The 21,054-nt window shown below is 40.9% G+C and overlaps 1 protein-coding gene across 1 annotated transcript in view; it reads left to right on the top strand.

Annotated features, from left to right (window-relative positions):
- POLR3B (RNA polymerase III subunit B) overlaps nt 1-21,054 on the top strand; it is a 115,609-nt gene that overhangs the window by 93,054 nt on the left and 1,501 nt on the right. The window contains exons 24-27 of the mRNA XM_030856172.2: nt 7,543-7,646; nt 8,570-8,736; nt 14,034-14,147; nt 16,884-17,057. Coding sequence (XP_030712032.1) covers nt 7,543-7,646; nt 8,570-8,736; nt 14,034-14,147; nt 16,884-17,057 — 559 coding nt within the window. The remainder of the gene's footprint in view (nt 1-7,542; nt 7,647-8,569; nt 8,737-14,033; nt 14,148-16,883; nt 17,058-21,054) is intronic.

Genomic DNA, 21,054 nt, shown 5'->3' with positions numbered 1-21,054 from the left:
CAAAGTTATGAAATTGTTGTATGTTTGTTTACCAAGGAAGGAAAGTTTAGTTTTGTTTCAAATTCGGGTGGTGGTGGGAAAATATTAGAACCCCAAAGTCTTGATCTCCTTTCCCAAGTGTTCTAGACTTCTAGGTACTTCAGAGTGAAGCCATGACTTACATAATAGATGCATAATGATGCTCCACAGGGGAAAAGAGAGCAGAGATGGGTCTGGAATGTTCTTCGTGTTTTCTCTTCACATTCTTCCTTGATCAGCTTTATAGATAAGAGTTAAAGATAGGAAGACACATTCACACAGAATGCTGATTGGAGTCATGTTTGGAACTAGAATTCTTATTAAAATCAAAATAAGTTATGTAAGCCTCTTGAACTTTGGCATAAGTTCTATATGAAGGGAACTCGTCAAAGGCAAACACTTTTATCTTGAGCCTTGCTTTCTATGATGGTTAGTGCGTTTATTAGAAGGGTGAGCAGATTCCCTGCTCAGTTGGGTTTTTTGTTTGTTTGTTTTATTTTTTAATCCTTTAACAAAAATTATCTGTCAGCCTAAGGAATTCCCCAAGTTAAATTTCATTTCATTGCTCAGGAAACCAAATTATTATATTTCCAGATTTCCTCTTACTTTTGCTGCCATTCACAATGAGGGAGGAAAAAGTGTACTCCTTTGATGTAGGGGGAAAAAAGGCAATATATCACTTCTCTGAAAGAACATTTCTCAGTCTCTCATGTGAAAAAGGATTAGCACCTCCAACAAAGGTCCTGTAGATCACAGAATCGGCAGCAATACCAAACAGTATTCCAAAGGAGAGGAAAAACTGTATTTGAGCAAGAGTGTTTGTCCTGGCAAACAGAAGCTTTTTAATAACTGCAAATCTGAGATAACGGTATACACTCCTCAGTATCGCCCCCTAAATCCTCAGACAGCTAGTTTAAGTGGAGTGAAGTCAAACTTCGTTTTAAAATAGAAATATAGTCTTACTAAATGCAGTTTTTTCACAGTATTGGTTCATAAGGATTATGCATTTATGGGTAACATTGTTTGGAAGGTTCGTCTTTGGCCCTCTCTTGTTCAACAAAAGTTTCATTATAAGGTCACTTGCCTCCATTTTGCATTAATAAAAGTTATTCAGCAACCTGTTAAATTAATTTATTGAGATATTAACTGAATGTTTATTAGAAGAAAAAAAAGTCTACCCTGACTTTCCAACACATTAAAGAATCTTTATACAGTAGGTATGAAGAGGCTGTGGGAAGTAAGAAAATATTAATTTGTGTGTGGCAGAAAAGCCAAGAGGAAAGTTTGTTTGTTAAACAAGGCTGGGCAAAACCTTTGCCTTTTCCAGACCTTCACTTGTTATTTCCATTCTCTATATTATGTTCTCTAAAATTGAGAGAATGAAAAGACTCTGATTTAAAGTAATAATAATAACACCTTGTACTCATGTAGCACTTGAGACTGTCTAAAATCCCCTCTGCTAGTCTGAGGCTTCAAAGTCTGGATGTCTTTGGCTCCCTACTTTGCTTGATCCTGCTTGAATGAAAGACTCCAAGTGGGAGGGGAGAAGGGGGCCGATGGAGCTAACAGTGTGAGCCCCAAGATAAGGTATATGATGCCAGACAATCCTTCAGAGTTTTGTTCCAAAAAGAAGTTCTGGCAACTCTTACTTTAATGTTTGAAATCAAGATTATTTTGTCCACATAGACACCTCGAGAAGATTTTATTTTAGTTTTTTTAAGAACAAATTTTGGTCTTCGGTAGCTAGCCAGTAACCCTCTGACCTTTCAGTAAATATCCAAGTAAAGCTTTGAAATTAGGGTGTTTAGTGTTTTATGGCCCAGAATAAAAATCTCCAATTCTGTTTCCAAATAGTATAGCCTCAACACATTTTATTAAGCTCTTGACACATTCAGCCATGTGTATTTTGTAAAGTTCCTATGGTTATTGTTTTACAATAGCTGCTTCCAGAAGCATTGTAAGGGTTTCAATTAATCAGCCCTTTGTGTGCTTCAGACTATGCAAATTTATCACATCAAACCATTCAACTGCTCATGGGAAAGCCGTGTAAAAACTGTATTGTCTTCTAGCGCCTCCTCTCATTTAGAGTGATGTTTTAATAAGAAAGCTAATCAAGTTTTCTTATGCATTATTTATCTGTTAACATGTAAGGAAGAGCCGAATTAAAATTATGTCAACCGGGATATGGCAAGTGATGTGATAGATCTGGAAGCGATTCAGCAACAGAACAAAGCTAATATGATTCAACAGTTTTTGTCTCCTCCCCTCCCCCTTGGGATTATTTAAGGTGGTGGTGTGAGAATAAAAGAAGGTTAATTCAATAACTGGAAAGGGGGAAAGGAAGAAAGGAGCAACCACCTGTGTTAGCCTTCACGTTTTGATTTAGAGACTTACATTTCTGAATATGTAAAGGCTTATCGAGATGCGTTTGTTCAAAGTAGAAACATTTCTTATTTAACACGAACAGTCGAACTTGAAAGCATTCCTCCTGCTTCTTCGGCCCCGTTTACCACCATATTCATGAGCAGCAAGCTACTCTGCCCTGGAAATCCGCAGCCCAGGTCCTGTGAAGCTCTGACGTTATTAGGAGACACCATCCTGATCGTGTGAAATGATCTGAACCCAGCGGAGTGAGCTGCTTTTCGGTCTCTTCAGCCACAGTTAGTGCAACTGCATCTGCCCCTTCCATTCATTAAGTTGGTCTCCTTTGCGTTGCTAGTTTGCTTCCTGCTGAGAGTAATTAGGTTTCTTATATAATAATAATTCCTTGTATTTAGATGCCGCCTTTCTCTGAGGACCTTAAAGTACCTCTCAGACATTAGCTCATCTGTTCTTCTAACACAATTGCCTCATGAGATAGGTGCTAATTATTCCCATTCCAAAGACCAAACAGCTAAGGCTCACCAGAAAGCGGTGCTTTATCCCCAAGGTAACAATATCAGTTGAACAGCACAGAGACAAATTAAGGTCACCCAATTCCAGGATGTCCCACCCTACACAGCTCTGAGTGTCCAAGGGGTGATGAGCCCGTTATAGATCGCGTCCCCCCGGCCCCCATTTATGAACCTCATTAATACCGGGCATTAATACAGTGATCACTCCTTCACCAAACACCAACCCTCTTCTTGCACTAGGACTGATAGAGAAGCATCGGAGCATCATTTCACCTTCGCTTAGTGACAGTGTTAAACTGTGCAGAAAAAGAAAAGTCTTGTCTAACTGGTACTCACAGAAAGTAGGCAGTTTAGACTCTGATTAGTGTTATTTCAGCAGGACATACTGCCTGATTTGCTCTGCATCTCTTAGAGCATTAGAACCTGGTAAGCTGAACTATCCAGGTGTTTTCATGGTCAGTATTCAGTTAGGCTCCTCTGCGTGGGACACCTCTCGAGTGGACTCAAGTCTCTGAACCTCTTCGTATCCCCCGCCTCCGTCACAGCATTTGTCACGCAGCTTATTAACTGAGGGCATCGAGGGAAATGATTCTCTTTTCTCACTCAGAAAAGGAAGAATGAAAATATATATCAACCTGAGAGTGATAAATTTAATCCAAAAGTGGTTACATAGAAGGTAGACTTGCTAAATAAAATTTTTTTTAATTAAAAAGTGAAGCAGAGTGTGATCCTAAGGGGAGACCTGGCTATCAACAAAAGAGAAAACCCTTTGCTAGCTCGTTCTCAACACGTTAAAGTCACACCAAAAACAGATCTCAGATTAAAGATGTTATTACAGTTGTCTTTTGCCAGTTGTTACTTGCTTTCCTGTCTTTATATGGTAATATAATGCTTTAGTTTTCTTCCTTATCTTTTTTCTCACGTTCTTACCTTTTTTTTTTCCTATTTGGATTGAGATGGATCCATTACACTAAGACTAGTTTAAAAAAAAAAAGTCCACAAATGACTTATGAACAAGTGAATTGCTGTTTACAATTAGAAATACTTTCTAAGAGTGATTTGTCAGATTAACTGGACTTTTGCTGGGTATTCTTTAAATGATTTACGTGTTCTGCGAGGCCACAGAAATAGAAATAACAAATTGGTGTAAGAGCCTCCAGTGTAGGGAGTAGATAACAAATTGGTGTAAGAGCCTCCAGTGTAGGGAGGCTCTAGCCCACCAGCCAGGGCTCGTGACACAGAGAACTGTGGCAGTGGATCCCCAGATTTGCCTTTCCTGTGTGGCTTGGCGGTGAGATTTGTGGCTTCCTGAGACTCCCTAAATTCTTTACCTTTACAACTTGAAATTAAGATTGACGGTGATGGAGTAATATTTTAATGACTGGGTATCTGTAGAACCTTTCTGCTCTAACTTTCTGTGTTCCAGTTTTTCCTTGTTGTCTGTTTTCATTTGTTAAAAGTTCAGTAGTGTAATCTGTGGTCTAATTCCCATTTGGCCCCTATGAGGGCATTAAGTGTTCCCGGTCCTGTTAAACTGGTGTATTTGCAATTCACTGCCAGGAGGTTGTGCTATAAACAATGGAGTCGAGACACCAGCATGAGCTGGGGGATGAAATTTTATTTTAAAATCTGAAATGCTGTGTAAGCATTTAAGGTATGAATCAGTAATTGTTTCACAACAGCTTCCATTAGATATGGTTTATTTGTAGTCCATCCCCTTTTCAAGGATCCAGGGGAGTGTTAACACGCTGAAGCGTACTGCATATCATTTACATTTTAAAACCAGTGTTAAAGGAAACTATAACTTCTAAGAGTTCTAAATATTGGAAGAGATTTTTATGCCTCTGTCCCTGGAGAAACCAGAGTTTTAATTTTTCATTTGAAAAATAAGAAAAAAACCTTCCTACTTTAATTAAGGATTTGAATAATTCTGAAACAGAAATACCTTTAAAAAAAGAAAGAGAAGTCTGGTTCTAAGATTGAGAACTCTCTTCCCCCCACCAAATGAATTCAGTAAAATACAAACTTTAAAAAATCATTTGTCTAATTTGAGAGTCGAGATCATCAAATTCTGTCTAAATATTTTGTTTTAACTTCTAAGCTCATTATGGTTTCTTTGTGTTAACTTGTATTAAAATCTGTCAGCTATGACTGGTCTCATAAGCACAGTCAGCGGACCAGAATAAGTTAATTATTTACTTGTGTCACTAGTGCTCTTCATCTAATGAAATGCACAGCTGTGTTAGATCTGCAGTTGGATGTGTAGCTTCCATTGTTCCACAAGTCAGCAGAGGGTAGAAGCCGCAATGATGGAGAGCCCTCAGTTCTTTCTGCTGTTCTGGCTTTCTGTGTCGATTTCATGGATCTTTTATCATTCACTTTCACACAAAACAAACAACACAGGCCTGTCTGCTATGGGAACCATCTTGGCATATAAAAGGGTTTTCAGAGCCTAAAGTAATTTTAAGTTAGCTAAGATTTAATTTTTGGCTTACAGGTGCCCTTGATTCAGATGTGGCCAAAGCCATTCCTATAATGGAATGAAAAAAATCTGTAAGTGACTTATATAACCAATGTATTTTTAAACTGCAATGTCAGAAAAGGGCTGATAAGAAAATAACTTCCCAAGAAAGGAATCTCTATACCAAATATTAATCAGATTTCAAGAAGAGTTATTGGAGATTCAGATTTCAGGGGAGGGAGCATTGCTTACATTTTAATAACAAAATGAAGTTAAATTTGCTTGATTAAACTTGTCAACTGAGACTGAGAATACAAAATGCAAATCATCCCACTCCTTACCCTCCCCCAATATGAGTGTGTCCTGCTTCCGCAGTGGGTTTCTGTACCTCCTGCACCTCACTCCCACCTTCTCTTGTCGGGGGTGAACAGGCAGCTTCCTCTTGAGCAGACGCCAGCATCCCCCTGTGAACTGCTGCTGAAGGGGTGCCGAGGCTTTTCTTCAGTTTTGTTTTTAAGGGATGTAGCTGAACCTTCCACCTCCTCACCAGCTAAAGTGACATTCTCACCCAAGCACGTCCCAGGGACTGGCCTCTTTAGGAATTGCTGTTTTTAACATTTTGTTCACTGCTAAACAATGTTGTTGTCGGTTGCACCTAGATTTACAGTTTGATGTCTTTCAGAGTAGATTTCCCAGTAGCCCCAGTGTTTTGTCAGATAATTTCAGTGTGGACAAAGATGGATTTTTGGAGGGGAGAAAGGAGGGTCACAGACTCTGCTTGATTTAAATTCTAACACATTGTAGCTGAATTTGAAATAAAGTGAACTGAATGTTTCTGGGCTTAATGTAGGAAAGCATATGTTCTTTATAATAAACAATACAATTTCAACCAAAAAGGCATGCTCTAGGATTCAACTTCATAAACCGAGTTACCATATCGTTCATAGCCACTGGAAATCTGAACATTGATAACCGATGTTAAATAGGCAGATGGCACTCTTTCTCTTTAGACTTCAGGTCTTGGTGATTATAACATGCACAAAAATTTTATTTTAAAAAAGTTTGAGTAATTATGTAGAAATCAAACTGAGGAAAGAAACATTTCTTTGAGAACAGTTTCTTTTCAATAGGTGCAGATGGTTGATAACTTTGTATACAAAGGAAAAGAAAGTTCATGTTAAGAAATATAAAAGCATTTTTTTTCCTGGTCCAGTGCCATTGTACACTAGTTTTCTAATTCTGAATTAGGTAGCTTGTGGTGAACAATCCAAAACTGTACCCGTATAGTCGTTCTACCAAGAAAGAAATCAGAGGAATTTAAAACTATTTAAGCAATAAGATCCCTTACAGGTTAGAATAATATTTAGGGAGTAATAAAGTACAACTAACTTAAGAGACCGTCAGTAGAGTGCAGAGAGCTGGTGGGGTTTGGTTTGGTTTTCGTTCTTAGAATTTCATTTCTAATTCCAGCGTTTTCTTCCAAGAGTAATTTGGCATTTAATTTTCTTGTTCAGCTCTACAACTTCGATCAGAGGTCACTTTTCTAGCATGCCATAAGCTATAGGAATTACAGTTCCCTAGGGCAGCTTAGGCTCGGCCAGGGGAGCCCTGGCAGAAACTAGCCCACCAGCCAGGGCTCGGCAGCCAGTAGGTAGACCTGTCAGTGCATCAGCCACTCACAAGGACTCCTTGTCCCACGTTTTAAAACCACAGTCTAAACACACCCCTTGCCCAGTCAGTTCTGGTGATCAGAGAACTCACGTTCCTGTGCTGTGGGTACGTTAGGTAGCAGATCACAGACTGGCTGACAAGGAGCGAGATTGCCGCTGACTTGCAGTGTCAGGAACGACGATGGGGCTGGGGCGTGGGGAAGCCACTGCTCTCCCCTGTCTGGGGCAAGAGAGTCCGGGCAGACGGCCTGACGGCACGTTGTGTGTCGTGCCAGCAGGCCAACCCGCAGGCTGCAGTGCCTTTCCGCAAGGACAGTCGTTTTTGAACTGTTCGTGTAGCAGGATTGTTGGAAGTTGCTTTTATTACTCTTGATGGAGACCACGGAGAAGGTTTGAGAGCAGTGGAAATAGAGACGGCAGCAGGGAGATCCCAATTAAGTGCTGTGTTCTTCCTTTCTGCCGGTTGGCTCTACGTGGCATGAAATCTTCTCTCCCCCAGGTGTTTGTGGCTTGATCGTCCCTCAGGAAGACATGCCATTTTGTGATTCTGGCATCTGTCCGGACATCATAATGAACCCCCATGGCTTCCCATCTCGAATGACGGTCAGTATGGGTTTTTTTGTTTTGTTTTGTTTTTCTGTTTTAGGAAGGAATGTTATCTTTTTTTTAAAAAAATAAATTTATTAATTTATTTTTAGCTGCGTTGGGTTTTTGTTGCAGCGCACGGGCTTCTCATTGCAGTGGCCTCCCATTGCGGAGCACGGGCTCTAGGCACACAGGCTTCAGCAGTCGTGGCACACGGGCTCAGTAGTTGTGGCTCGTAGGCTCTAGAGCGCAGGCTCAGCAGCCAAAGTGCACAGGCTTAGTTGCTCCACGGCATGTGGGATTCTCCGGGACCAGGGCTCGAACCCGTGTCCCCTGCATTGGCAGGAGGACTCACAGCCACTGTGCCACCAGGGAAGCCCAGTTAGTACGGTTTTCAGAGGCGCTGCCTTTAAGGAAAAAGGCAGGCAGTTGGAGGAGATGGGGCCCTGAAACTGATTTTCAGAAAGGGCCCTTTTACCTCTTGCCAAATAAATAGGTCCCTAGACCCTGACAGTGGGGGCTAATCTCCTCTACAGAGGGGGTGTGGAGAGGTCTGGGCTTCCCTTTGAGAGCAGTCTTCTGAGTGATGAACTCACCCCTCAACAGAAGAACCCCATGTATCAATGTATCTCCCTTTCTGTGGTTACCATTCTGTCATCCTGGCTCCGACACTTAGCAGCTGTGGGACTTCAAAGTTGCTTAACCCCTCTGTTTCCTCAGATGTAAACTGAGGGAGGTAATAGTACCTATCCCATCGTGGTCTTGGAGGCGTAAACTTAGGTCACAGTAAGAGAGGATAAATATTTGCTACTACTGATTTATCACTCTTATTAATAGTACTAGTCTTATAATCTTTTGGAAGAAACAGGCCAGAGCTAAATAAACAGGCAGAATTCCTAAACCACAGGAAGGTGCTCACTTAATTTGTTCACATCCCACAGGTGGGAAAGTTAATAGAGCTGTTGGCGGGCAAGGCCGGCGTGTTAGACGGCAGATTCCACTACGGCACTGCGTTTGGAGGCAGTAAAGTGAAGGATGTGTGTGAGGACCTCGTTCGCCACGGTTATAACTACTTGGGGAAAGACTATGTTACCTCTGGCATCACAGGGTGAGTGTGTGTTTAGACGTCTTAAAGGAAAATTACGATTTTATTAAAGTAAAAGTATTAAAGTAAAAGTATGATTTTATTAAAGTAAAAGGATAAAAGTAAAAATATGATAAGGCATAAGAGCCCTTAAGATATACGGCTTTACTCCTTTAAGAAATCTGATACAAGAAAATCCAGATTTATGGTGGATGTCACAGCTAAGCTACGGTGGTAGTGATTTTGCGGTATGTGTGTATCACATCAACACGTTGTACACCTTACATGATGTTATTTGTCAATTATATCTCAGTGAAACTGGGGGAGGGGAGAAAAGAAAGTCCAAATTTAGAAAACTAATAAACTAAGGAGTGCCCTTTTGCCGATAAGACTCCCATTTAAAAAGTAGAAAGATCTTACTTACCAAAATAGGATTTCTGCACAGCTTTTAAAGGACACATCAGTTGTCTATAATACAAAATCTCTTAACTGTTGGCCTTTCTCTGCACTACTGTGATGAATATCAGATACTTAGTGCTCTGACAGGTAGCCTGAGGCGTAACATTTGCGCGTTCATTCACCAATGACGTGTTAAACACCTAACATGTGCTAGGTACTAAGTATGTAACAGTGAACAAAATAGACGTGGTCCCTGACCTATGGGGCTGACCACTGAGATTTGTTACTAGACATTAAAAAATAAGACAAAAAGTAACTTCTCAGCAGGGCCTACCCTGACTACTTACTTTAAAACCACAACTCAGTGTTGCCCATTTCCTGCTGTATTTTTCTCTGTAGCGTTCATCATTATCAAGTAATGTAATAATACCATATAATATCACTGTCTGTCTCTCCAATGGGAATGTAACCTACATGAGAGCAGGGCTTGTCTGTTTTGTTTACTGTTTTATTTCCAGTGTCTAGCACAGAGCCTGACATACAGCAGGCACTCCATAAATGTTTGTTGAATAAAGGAATGAAAACAAATCAACACAAGTACAAATAGCTCTCACCAAAATGAAACCAAAGAATAGGTTAGAAGACCCCTGTGAGGAGGTGGCTATTTCAGCGGAGATACGAAGGATGAGAAGAGACATTTGGAGAGTGTTTCGTGCAGGGGAGAAGTGTGTTGAACACCTTACAAGGGGCAGAGCTTGGGAAGTTCAGGGAAGTGGAAGAGGCAGCGGCTACGGCCTGAAGGGAGGCTGGAAAGCAGCCTGAAGGGAGACACAGCAGAGCGCTGGGTCTTCCTGGTTCCCTGGAGAAACAGATGTCCCTGAGGTTACCCTGAATGATCAGGTTTTCAAACTTGACTCACACATGGTTTTAAAGGATCAAATCAGTTGCTTAAATTAAGACCCACTTACATATTTTATGCCAGATAAAACTCTGGGACCTAGCATTTATACCGTTCTTCTGAGGTTTCAAACTGCTTGAGCACAAGTGAAACTCAGCGTGGAAGCATGTGTGAAAACACAGAGCTTGATGTTAGTGCTGCAAATAGACTATCCAGATATGATGAAAATGGCCAAAATCTGTATCTGTTAAAATGATTTCCTGCTTTCTCAAATGACCTATCTAGACTGTAATAATGTGGATTTCTTTAGGTGTATCATAGTTGAGGTGTTACAGGAAATCGCATTACAGGGCGAGAGTGATGGTCCATTTCAAAAATGATTCAGTGAAGTAACTAAGGTCCATTTCAAAAAAACAGTTATCACTGCTAAACGGATCATTTTAGTCTTTGCTTCTCATCCAGAAATAATGCAGTAGTTGACCAGAAAGTATGCAAATCCAGTGAATCAATTTGGCGGACCTTCTGAACGTAATTTTACTGCAAGATTTGGATGGGTTGTGCTCTTTTTCCTATGGACAGCTGTAGGCTCTGTCTGCACCACTTTCCCCAGTGCCCCCAGCCAATAAGTGTTTTCATTTCTTTGCCATTCATCTCAGTTGTAAAGTTTGAGAAACACTACTTTAGCTTGTTAGTTGAAAGTTTCATAAAGGGCTTAAAACCATATTCACCCACCAGCTTTTCATCCCTTGTCACATTTTCGAGCATAGCTAGGAGGAAAAATTGCATCTGGCTTTATTCAGTTAATGATAGAATGGCATTAGGTGACAGAGTTCTAGAAATTCTACTGTGAGCAGCCATACAGTGGAGGAATTAGAATCATTTATTATTAAAGCTGGAAAGAACTTTAGTCTGCCCCCCTTGTTGTACAACTAAGAAAACTGAGATAAAGAGGTCTTTATCTCAGGGACTTTATGCAGGGACTTCCCTGGAGGCGCAGTGGTTAAGAATCTGCCTGCCAGTGCAGGAGACACGGGTTCAACCCCTGGTTTGGGAAGATCCCACATGCCTCAGAGCAGCCAAGCCCGTGTGCCACAACTACTGAGCCTGTGCTCTAGAGCCTGCAAGCCACAACTACTGAGCCCATGCACCACAACTACTGAAGCCCGTGCACCTTGAGCCCGTGCTCCGCAACAAGAGAAGCCACCGCAATGAGAAGCCTGTGCACCGCAACGAAGAGTAGCCGCCACTCGCCGCAACTAGAGAAAGCCCATGCGCATCAACGAAGACCCAACGTAGCCAAAGATAAATAAATAAAAATAAATTTATATTAAAAAAAAAAGCTTTCCACTGTCAAAGCACTTAAATATTCACTCTCTTTTTAAACTCTTACTACGGATTTTCTAAAGGCTCATGAGTCAACTCTGTGACAGACGTTTACTGAGTATCTGTTGTGTGCCAGGCAGGGTCATTAGTGCAGGGACCACAGTGACAAGGAGATGAAGTGCTTATTCTGCGGCATTTACTTCTTCTGGGGAAAACAGGCGATAATTAGAGAAATAACAAATGTGTACTTTAATAGCAAACGGTGACAAGTGCTCTGAAGAACATAAAACCAACGTGAGAGTTGAGACTGCACTGGCACTGTGATGCTGGGGTGGGAGGAAGGCACCTCTAGAGAATGTGATTGGGGCGCACCTCTCGGAGGAGGTGAAGGGTTTGGCAGGGCCATGTGAATACCTGGTGGAAGAATGTTTCAGGCAGAGCTGACAGTAAGCGCAAAGGCCCTGGGGCAGGTGGGCTTGCTACATTTGAGGAACAATGAAGAGGCCAGTGCTGCTGGAGTAGAATGAGCGGTGAGGAAGGGGAATAGCAAATGAGTCAGGTGGACAGGAGCCAGGTTGTGTTAGACCTTGTGGCCGTGATACAATATTTGGGTGATGCAGAGTCTGAATGTAATGGGAAACCATTGGGAATTTAGAGCAGAAAAATGACCTGCTATGATTTATGATTTAGAAGGAATCACTCTGGCTTGTTGTGTGAAGAATAGATTGTTGAGGGATAAGAGTGGAAGCAAGGAGGCCAACTGGAGGATTGTCTGCAGTAGTCCAGGCAAGAAAGGATGGTGGCCTGACGAGGGTGGCAGCAGTGAAGGAGGGACTGTCTTGTTCACACTGTCTCACAACCTGTTTAAATTTTTTTTCACTATTTTTTTAATTGAATGAACGATTCTTTAAATTCTATGGTAGTTTACAGTTTTCAAAAGTTTCACACATGATTTCATATAATCCCATAATAACCCTTTTTTCCTACCCCTCATATTGCCCCTACCCCTTCCCTTTCCCTGCTGATAACCACTAGTTTGTTCTCTATATCTGTGAGTCTCCTTCTTTTTTGTTTTATTCACTAATTTGTTGTATTTTTTAGATTCCACATTAAGTGATATCATCCAGTGTTTGTCTTTGTCTGACTTATTTCACTTAGCATAATGCCCTCCAAGTCCATCCATGTTGCTGCAGATGGCAAAATTTCATTCTCTTTTATGGCTGAGTAGTATTCCATTGTGTGTGTGTGTGTGTGGTGTATGTGTGTGTGTATATATATATATAAATATATATATATATACACACACACACACACGCACACACACACACATACACCACATATCCATTCATCTGTTGATGGACACTTAGATTGCTTCCATACCTTGGCAATTGTAAATAATTTTAAAATTTGTATGGAAACACAAAAGACCCCAAATAGCCAAAAAAATCTTGAGAAAGAAGAACAGAGCTGGAGGAATCGTGCTCCCTGACTTCAGCCTATACTACAAAGCTGCCATAATCAAAACATTATGGTACTGGCACAAAAACAGACACACAGATCAATGGAACAGGATAGAAAGCCCAGAAATAAATCTACACACTTATGGTTAATTAATCTATGACAGAGGAGGCAAGAATATACAGTGGAGAAAAGACAGTCTGTTCAGTAAGTGGTGCTGGGGAAACTGGATAGCTACATAAAAAAGAATGAAATTAGAACATTCTTTAGCACATACAAAAATAAACTCAATAAAAAAAGAACTCAATGGATCAAAAACTTAAATGTAAGACTAGATACTATAAAACTTCTAGAGGAAACATAGGCAAAACACTCTTTGACATAAATTGCAGCAATATTTTTTTGAATTCGTCTTCTAAAGCAAACAAAAGCAAAAATAAACAAATGGGACCTAATTAAACTGAAAAGCTTTCGCACAGCAAAAGAAACCATCAACAAAATGAAAAGAAAACCTACAGATTGGGAGAAGATATTTGCAAATGATATGACCGATAAGGGGTTAATATCCAAAACATAAAAACAACTCATACAACTCAACATCAAAAAAAGCAAAAACCCGATTTAAAAATAGGCAGAACTGAATAGACATTTCTCCGAAGAGCACATGCAGATGGCCACCAGGCACATGAAAAGATGCTCAACATCGCTAATCATTAGGGAAATGCAAATCAAAACTGCAGTGAGAATCACCTCACACCTGTCAGAATGGCTGTCATCAAAAAGAACACAAATAACGAATGTTGGCGAGGATGTAGAGAAAAGGGAACCCTCATACACTGTTGGTGGGAACGTAAATTGGTGCAGCCACTGTGGAAAACAGTACGGAGGTTTCTCGAAAAACTAAAAACTAAAAATAGAATTACCATATGACCCAGCAATTCCACTCCTGGGTATATATCCAAAAAAAACAAAAACACTAATTCGAAAAGATACTGCACCCCAGTGTTCATAAATTTTTATTTCTTAATTGAACAATGCATCTGTTATTGCATCCATGGTACTTTTATATTTTCAGTTCTAGCATATTTGTTCACTGCAGACTGAAAATCACTCTCTTCCATTCATTCAGTCATAAACTTGTTCATAAACAAATAAGGGCCTGCCAGTGATGAGTCCTAGAAAAGGCTGTCTCTTGTTAGCCCAAACTTAGTTTCTTAACCTAAAACTCTGACCTTTCTTGCAGTGAACCCTTGGAAGCATACATCTATTTTGGCCCCGTGTACTATCAGAAACTGAAACACATGGTGCTCGATAAGATGCATGCCCGGGCACGGGGACCACGAGCTGTCCTTACCAGGTAAGAGAAAGGCATTTACAATGCGGTTAAGTCTACCTTGCATTTCTCGGATATAGCAATAGGCAGATGTCAAAATTTGGGGTGTTAGGCATCAAAAATCACATACGTCTGATTAAAATGAAAAAATAGCAACCAATTAAAAATCAATTCATAGGTGCAAGAGCAAGCCCACCGTAGGTCTTGCCAGTAGTCTCCTAACAGAGTCATTTGCATTTATGCACCAGTTTAAATATGGTCCTGTTTTACAAGGTTCAAATATAGGAATGTAGGTACACTTTACATGAACACATATCGATACACCTGCATGCTCCCATGTGTACACAGAAAACACATTACATACGTTATTTGGTAGCGAGGCCACAACTGTCATTTTTTAAAACTGTTACGGGAGCATAAGGCACCTGTACTTGCGTGCTTATTAGAGTAAGCTCTGGGAGGTTAAGGTCCACATGTGCCCTTTCACCAGTGTGTCCTCAATTCCAAGCACAATGTCTGTGTGTTGATGAATGGGTACGGTTGTTGGGAAAGGGAATTATAAATACTAGGTTTCACATGTTCTTAGTACTACATCTTCCATTTGGAGAAGCAGGGTCTAGGGCAGTGGTTCTCACCCAGGGGCGATTGTGCCTCCCAGGGGACATTTGACAATGTCTGCAGACATTTTGGGATGTCACAACTGGCGGGTGGCAAGGAAGCTACTGGCATCCAGTGGGTGGAGACCAGGGATGCTGCTGAACATCCTACAATGCACAGGCCAGTTCTCACCACAGAGACTTACCCGGCTCAATCTGGCAGTAGTGCCAAGGTTGCCAGAGAGGGTGGGCCTGGGGAGACAGACAGACATGGATGTGAACTCATCTCCACCTTATACCACTTCCACCAGCCTTGGACACATCACTTAGCTCCTCTCAGCTTCAGTTTTTCCCGTATATGAAGTGGAAACAGTAATTCCCACTTTGTAGCACGCTGGTGAATGTCAGATGTTCTAAAATAGAATGTATACCGTGCCAATTCATGGGAGAGGCTCAACACATATCCAGTTCCCTGCCCACTCTGACCTGGCAATGCAACTCTCCCCTGAATGCTGTCCCCTCCAGAACTTCCATTTCAGTTACAACATCCAAAAACTATTTCAGGGAATTCTCCGGTGGTTAGGACTCCGCGCTTCCACTGCCTAGGGCCTGGGTTCGATCCCTAGTCTGGGAATAAGATCCCACAAGCCGTGCGGCACGGCCAAAAAAAGCAACAAAAACAAAAAAAAACTATTTCAGAGTAACATATTTCAAAATACGTTTCCTGTTTTTTGCCTTGTTGTGTAAAAAACGTTGCTGCTTTAGAATTACTTTTGTGTATTCCATATGAATCTGCCTGGAGTGTATTTGTAGTCTGTGATCTCAGTTGGTTAAAATCCAAGTTTTGGGTTCTGCCCACATGTGATCAGACCCCCTTCACTTGTCCAGTGACCACAGGTGTAGGGATGCCCCCGACTCCCACCCTAGATCAAAACATAGATATCGTGCTCAGTTATGAAGTGGCTATTATAATGTGTTCATTTAGACCTATTTGTAAGTTTTTCATAGGTAGATTTTCTTTCAACAAATAATCTACGATTTGATTTCCCATTGTAACTTTCAACAACAGAAGGTAACATTTCAGCATGGGCTGGTGTACACTGTGTTTACCTTCTTAACTCTTTGGGAAACTGGAGGCAACAATAAAGATTAAAAATGCTACGGAATGAAGCAAACAAGAGGTTTACAGTCTACCCCTGCTCAGACTACCTCTAAGGACTGTCACTCCAAAATCAACCAGCCAGGGAGCTTGCTTTTTTCTTTTTTTCTTTCTTTTCTTTACTTTTTTTTTTTTTTTTTAAATAATTTCTGTCATCAGTACCTAGGTGGGATCTAGGTGGGTTTGCCTGAGTTGTTTCAGAATCCCCTAATTTTACCTACATCTCTGGGTCTTGGATTCCTAACCTTTTAAAGTATTCTCAAGCCCAGCAGATACATAAACCACAGGGAGTCCATTCAGGGGGCTAATAGCTTCCCAGTTCTCATACAAGAAGGAACGACCTGAATGGGACACACAGAACTTTCCCAGTCTCTGAGGAACCTCCCATCTGGCTCAGGTACTCCATCCTTCCAGATGATTCCTGATCTATTCCAAATTTTATAAAACTCTCTTTGCTTCTTTCCATGCTCAATTTATTTCTTAATAGTAAAGCTCTTCCCTGGAGCCCTGGCAATAACAATTGGGGACCCACGTTTCTCCCATAGTGCGTTCTGCTTAGTTTTTCTGCCTTTAAATAACAGAGAACTGAGACATCTTTGAAGGTACTCAAAAGACATTCTACCCTGATTTGAGGACTATACTGTGCTAATAATGATGAACGTGATGGTAATAGTAATGCTAGCCCTGCTGTTTTATATGATTATATATTAATTTATTATTATATCACAGAAGATTATGTAATTATTATTTCTATCTAATAATAGTAATAGCAACCACTAGTGTTACATCTCTTCTCCTTTAAGCCTCTTTGGGACAGGTTGTCTAACATGCGCTTTACAAATGAGGCTGAGAGGCTGAGCAGCCTGCTTTTGGTCACTGTCTAAAAGCAGTTTGAATCCCGGTGAGCCCACTCTGAAGCCTTGTGCAAGATCTTAGCTAGCATGTGATGCTGCCTCTTTGTTTGTTTAGTATAATAATAACACATTTGTCTAACTTGTTTCGAAGGCAACCTACTGAAGGTCGATCTCGTGATGGTGGTTTGCGTCTTGGAGAAATGGAACGTGACTGTTTAATCGGTTATGGAGCAAGTATGCTTTTACTAGAGAGACTGATGATTTCAAGTGATGCCTTTGAGGTTGATGTCTGTGGGCAGTGCGGACTTCTTGGGTACTCCGGCTGGTAAGTGGATACCACATGTCTCTCATACCACATCCCTTGCCTCTTAAATCACAGCTCGAGTTTGGATCATACCCACGTATTCTCCAGCCTTCCCCATCCAGACATTCCTGGAATTGGGGATTCTGTATGTACATGCTTAGCTTGTCTGCCTAATGTTCTGCTGTCTACAGCCACTAGAGTTTAAGCTCCCAAGGAGACTTTATTTTCTTTTTAATATTATCTCGAGTACCTTTTATAACACTATTTATCTGTAAAAATACTAGCAGATTCAGAATTACAGCATATTTTAACTGGCAGCCTTTAATAGAAGACTGTGTTGAATGCCCTCGTTTAACCTCAAACCCAAAGAACCAGGTATGTTGCCCCAGCTCTTATACCAAGTTGGTGACAGAGCCAGGACGTTGTCTGTACTCTCTCTGCTTTACACTTGGACTGTGAATTCCATGAAGACAGAGACCATGTCTGTCTCAGTCATTCACTCAACAAACATTTAGTAAGAATCTGCTAAGTTCAGACACTGTTCTAGGCCCCAGAAATACAGTGGGGAGTAAGACGGATGAATGGCTGCTCACAGGGAGCTTATCTTCTAGCTCATTCTAACTCCAGTCTGTCTTGTTTACCCCTGCTTCTCCAGCCTGTGACCTGGTTGTTGCTAAATAAAATATAATTGCTTAGGATTGTCAGTAGGTAAATTATGTAACTCATAAAGTTTGTAATTTCTGTGTAGAGCTCAGTACACAAAGGCCAGCTTAAAAGATGTTGCTACTTATTTTTTTGTTGGTGTTTGTATAGTTAGAACACCTTTCTTCCTTGTAATGGTTCCACTCTACCGCCAAAGGGCAGCTGCTCTGTTTAGGGTTAGTCATGATCCAGGAGAGCCCCGAAGTGCTCCTGTAGGCAGGAGGGCTGGTAGTTCCCCAGTCTCTACTCACTCTTCCATCAGAGATGAGGTCTAACAAGTATATAAGGCAGATGCTGCGGGGACCGGAAATAGCCTCAACTCCCTCATCAGCCCTCACCCACCCTCCCAGAGCCCCTTTTCCCTGGCCGGGGGTGGGGCATCCTCAGAAGGACAGGGTTAGGCCCAGATGAGCGTTCATTGCCAGAGTCTGAGGAATACAGGGGCCACCATTTTCCCATCGAGCCCCCCATCAAAGCCTCCTTCCAGAGAGAGCCCCAACTTTTTGCCATCTTAACGCTGCCAGTTTCTTGGCGAATGAAAGCAAATCAGGAGTCGGAGTGAGTGAGCTTCTTAGAACACAGTATACACCTTGCTAGGTAAATGACAAAACCCTTTAGCCAGTTATTTTATGATTTTTTTTGTGTAGAAGAGTTAATGAGAAGAAATCGTTGTCTGTTTCTTCTTGTCTGTGAAGAAATAGTTTCATTTTAAAAACTAACGCAAGAGGTGGCTATTTGCAGTTCGTTCCTTTCATAAGGTGGCAGGGATGAGGTGACATTATTCTAAGCATAAGCCTGAGTGTTTCTTATATCAGTGACATGGAGCAGATGTTTCAGTTCTGAGATATCTTTTTGTCTCTTGAAATGCATATTGAGTTTTATTGTCCTGGTTGTGTAACAACAGCAACAAAAAAGTATAATAGGAAGGTGCCTGGAACCTAGGTCTTAGGTCTTCAAAGTTGGCACAAGGATTTTTAAGTAATTTATTTTGAAAAGATGGTACAGAGGAGTCATTTTATTAAGAATAGGGATCATGAAACTTCAAAAGAGTTTCCTTTTCTTCTCCATTCTCCTCACATTCCCTCCCATGCCCCCTAACGGAAGAAGAAAGAAAGAGAGAAAGGGAGAAAGAGAGAGAGAAAAAGAAAGGAAGCAGTAGACCAGCTTCCTTCATGCACTTTGAAAACCTTCCCCTCTCTTCCTCTGAATACTCAGGGAAACTCACATAAACTGTAATTGATCCCAACATTATTCTGTTAAATTCATATCTCCTTTCCTGCTTCGTTTCTGTCTCATTTAGAGATCATCTGATGGCAGTGCCTGATTTTGAAGCTCATGTGTTCAATGTATATTGTATTTGAAATCCTTTGAAAGAGGACTAAATCAGGTTACACTGTTTAAGGGTCTTTACTGTAATTAAACAGACCTGGATATACCATATGTCTGATTTTGAGTGGCCTACTTATACCCTTGTTGCCAACAGAAAAAAATCCTCATCCAGTCTGGTAGTCTCGCAGCCTGCTCGTGCTGCTTTCTGGCAGAGGAGCATAATGATGCTGTCATTTTCCCGTCGTTACCTGATCGTGTGTGATGGGTTGTGTGGGAGGGAGCACAGGCGTTTGTTGGAGGAAGTCGGTCTTTAATGAACAGCACAATGGAGGCTGAGTAATTAGAGCAGTTCAGAACCTTGAAACTGGCCTTTTGTCAGTGATTTGCACATTAGTAAGGCATTGCTATGGGGATGTTTACAGCAAGACTGTTGTTCTGCAGAAGACACGGAGGGCATAAGTCACAAAAGAGAGGAAAACTGCTGAGAGAAGAAAATCCCTATTAAGATAATTAGCTTGTAGAGGATATTTTACTGGACAGTCATTCCTCATGTGAAGCCACAGCCGCCTCCTTTTGCTGCTTTTCCCTAAAAAATCAGTTTATTTTATTGTTGTTTGGGTCAAGTTTCTTTCTTTGGAAATCTTTCAGAAATAGGGTAAAACTTTTAATATTTTTCTTTATGTGTATATATATATATATACGCATATGTATGTATGTATGTACATGCATTGGAACATTTTAAATGATGGAGAAATAGTTAATAATAGAGAAGATTAGTGGGCTTTCTAGATTATGAATCAGCACATATGGAAGTTTTAAATGGATTAGCTTGACCTGAAGTCACCAGGTAATGTACTGGACAGGAGAATCAGCAAGAAGTTGCCCCAGTTAAATCCATTTCTCCAGTTTAATTAAAGCATGAACATGATTCCTGGATAAATTAGATCAACCCAGGCACATTAAAAACATAATTCTTAAACTATAATGCATTAAAGAGGTCTTTAGGTAATCTTTTAGGAAAAAGTCATCCACCATGTTCCTATTATTACTGTTGATGGAATCAAATCTCCACAGTGCTTGTTAAGGCCTCTGCAAGTCCCCTGTGGGGACACGAGCACAGGTCCATCATGGCTCATCCCTTTTCCATACTCTTCTCCTCAAGAAGTTCATATCTGTATACTCACTCACCACCACACTCAAATTCTCAGCCTTAATGCTTTTCTTTTCTAAAATAATAAAGCTTTATTTTACTGGTGGTGAAAATGATCCCTGCTCTTTGTAAAATATTCAAAGTTATAAAAAATGTTAATGATATATATATAAAGAAGAAATACAAACAGTCACACTAACTTGTACCATCCACAGATGACCACTATTAACATTTTAGTGACTCTTTTGGGGACATCTCTGTTTGCCAGTAGTCCTGTACCCTTTTTTATTTTCAGTCATGAGCCCTTTTGAGATTCTGATAATAGTATAAAAGTAAAAATACGTACACCAAAAAATCTTGTTACATATGATTTGGGGCTTCATACATTTACTGAAACCCATCTGAGGACCCCCCCCCTTGTGATCACACTGTTTAGCAAACTGCTTTTTCTACTCCACAGTGTGTCCTGGACACCTTTACATTTCACTAATGTGGGTCTACAGCATCACGTTTAATGGCTGCACAGGATTCTTCTGCATAAATGTCCTGTAATCACAGAACAAACTGCTTATTGGACACATGAGCCATCTCCTGCTTTATGCCGGAGTAGTATGCATATGCCACTGTGCGTTATAAGTAGTGTGACCGTGAACATTCTTGTGTACATATTTGCCACTTTCGTGATTACTCAGTGGAATAACATGTGTGTCTACGTTTTTAACACACCTCCCTCCAGAAGGGCCTTTACCGTTCACTAAGGAGTCTCGCTCTAGTCCCCAGTCAGCACTGAGTCTTCTAAGCCCTGGTTGCTGTTCTTCTTGCACTCATTTTGCCCCC

This window comes from Globicephala melas, chromosome 10, assembly GCF_963455315.2.
Source record: "Globicephala melas chromosome 10, mGloMel1.2, whole genome shotgun sequence".
NCBI classification, from domain to species: Eukaryota; Metazoa; Chordata; class Mammalia; order Artiodactyla; family Delphinidae; genus Globicephala; species Globicephala melas.
This window is presented reverse-complemented; position numbering and strand designations above follow the sequence as displayed.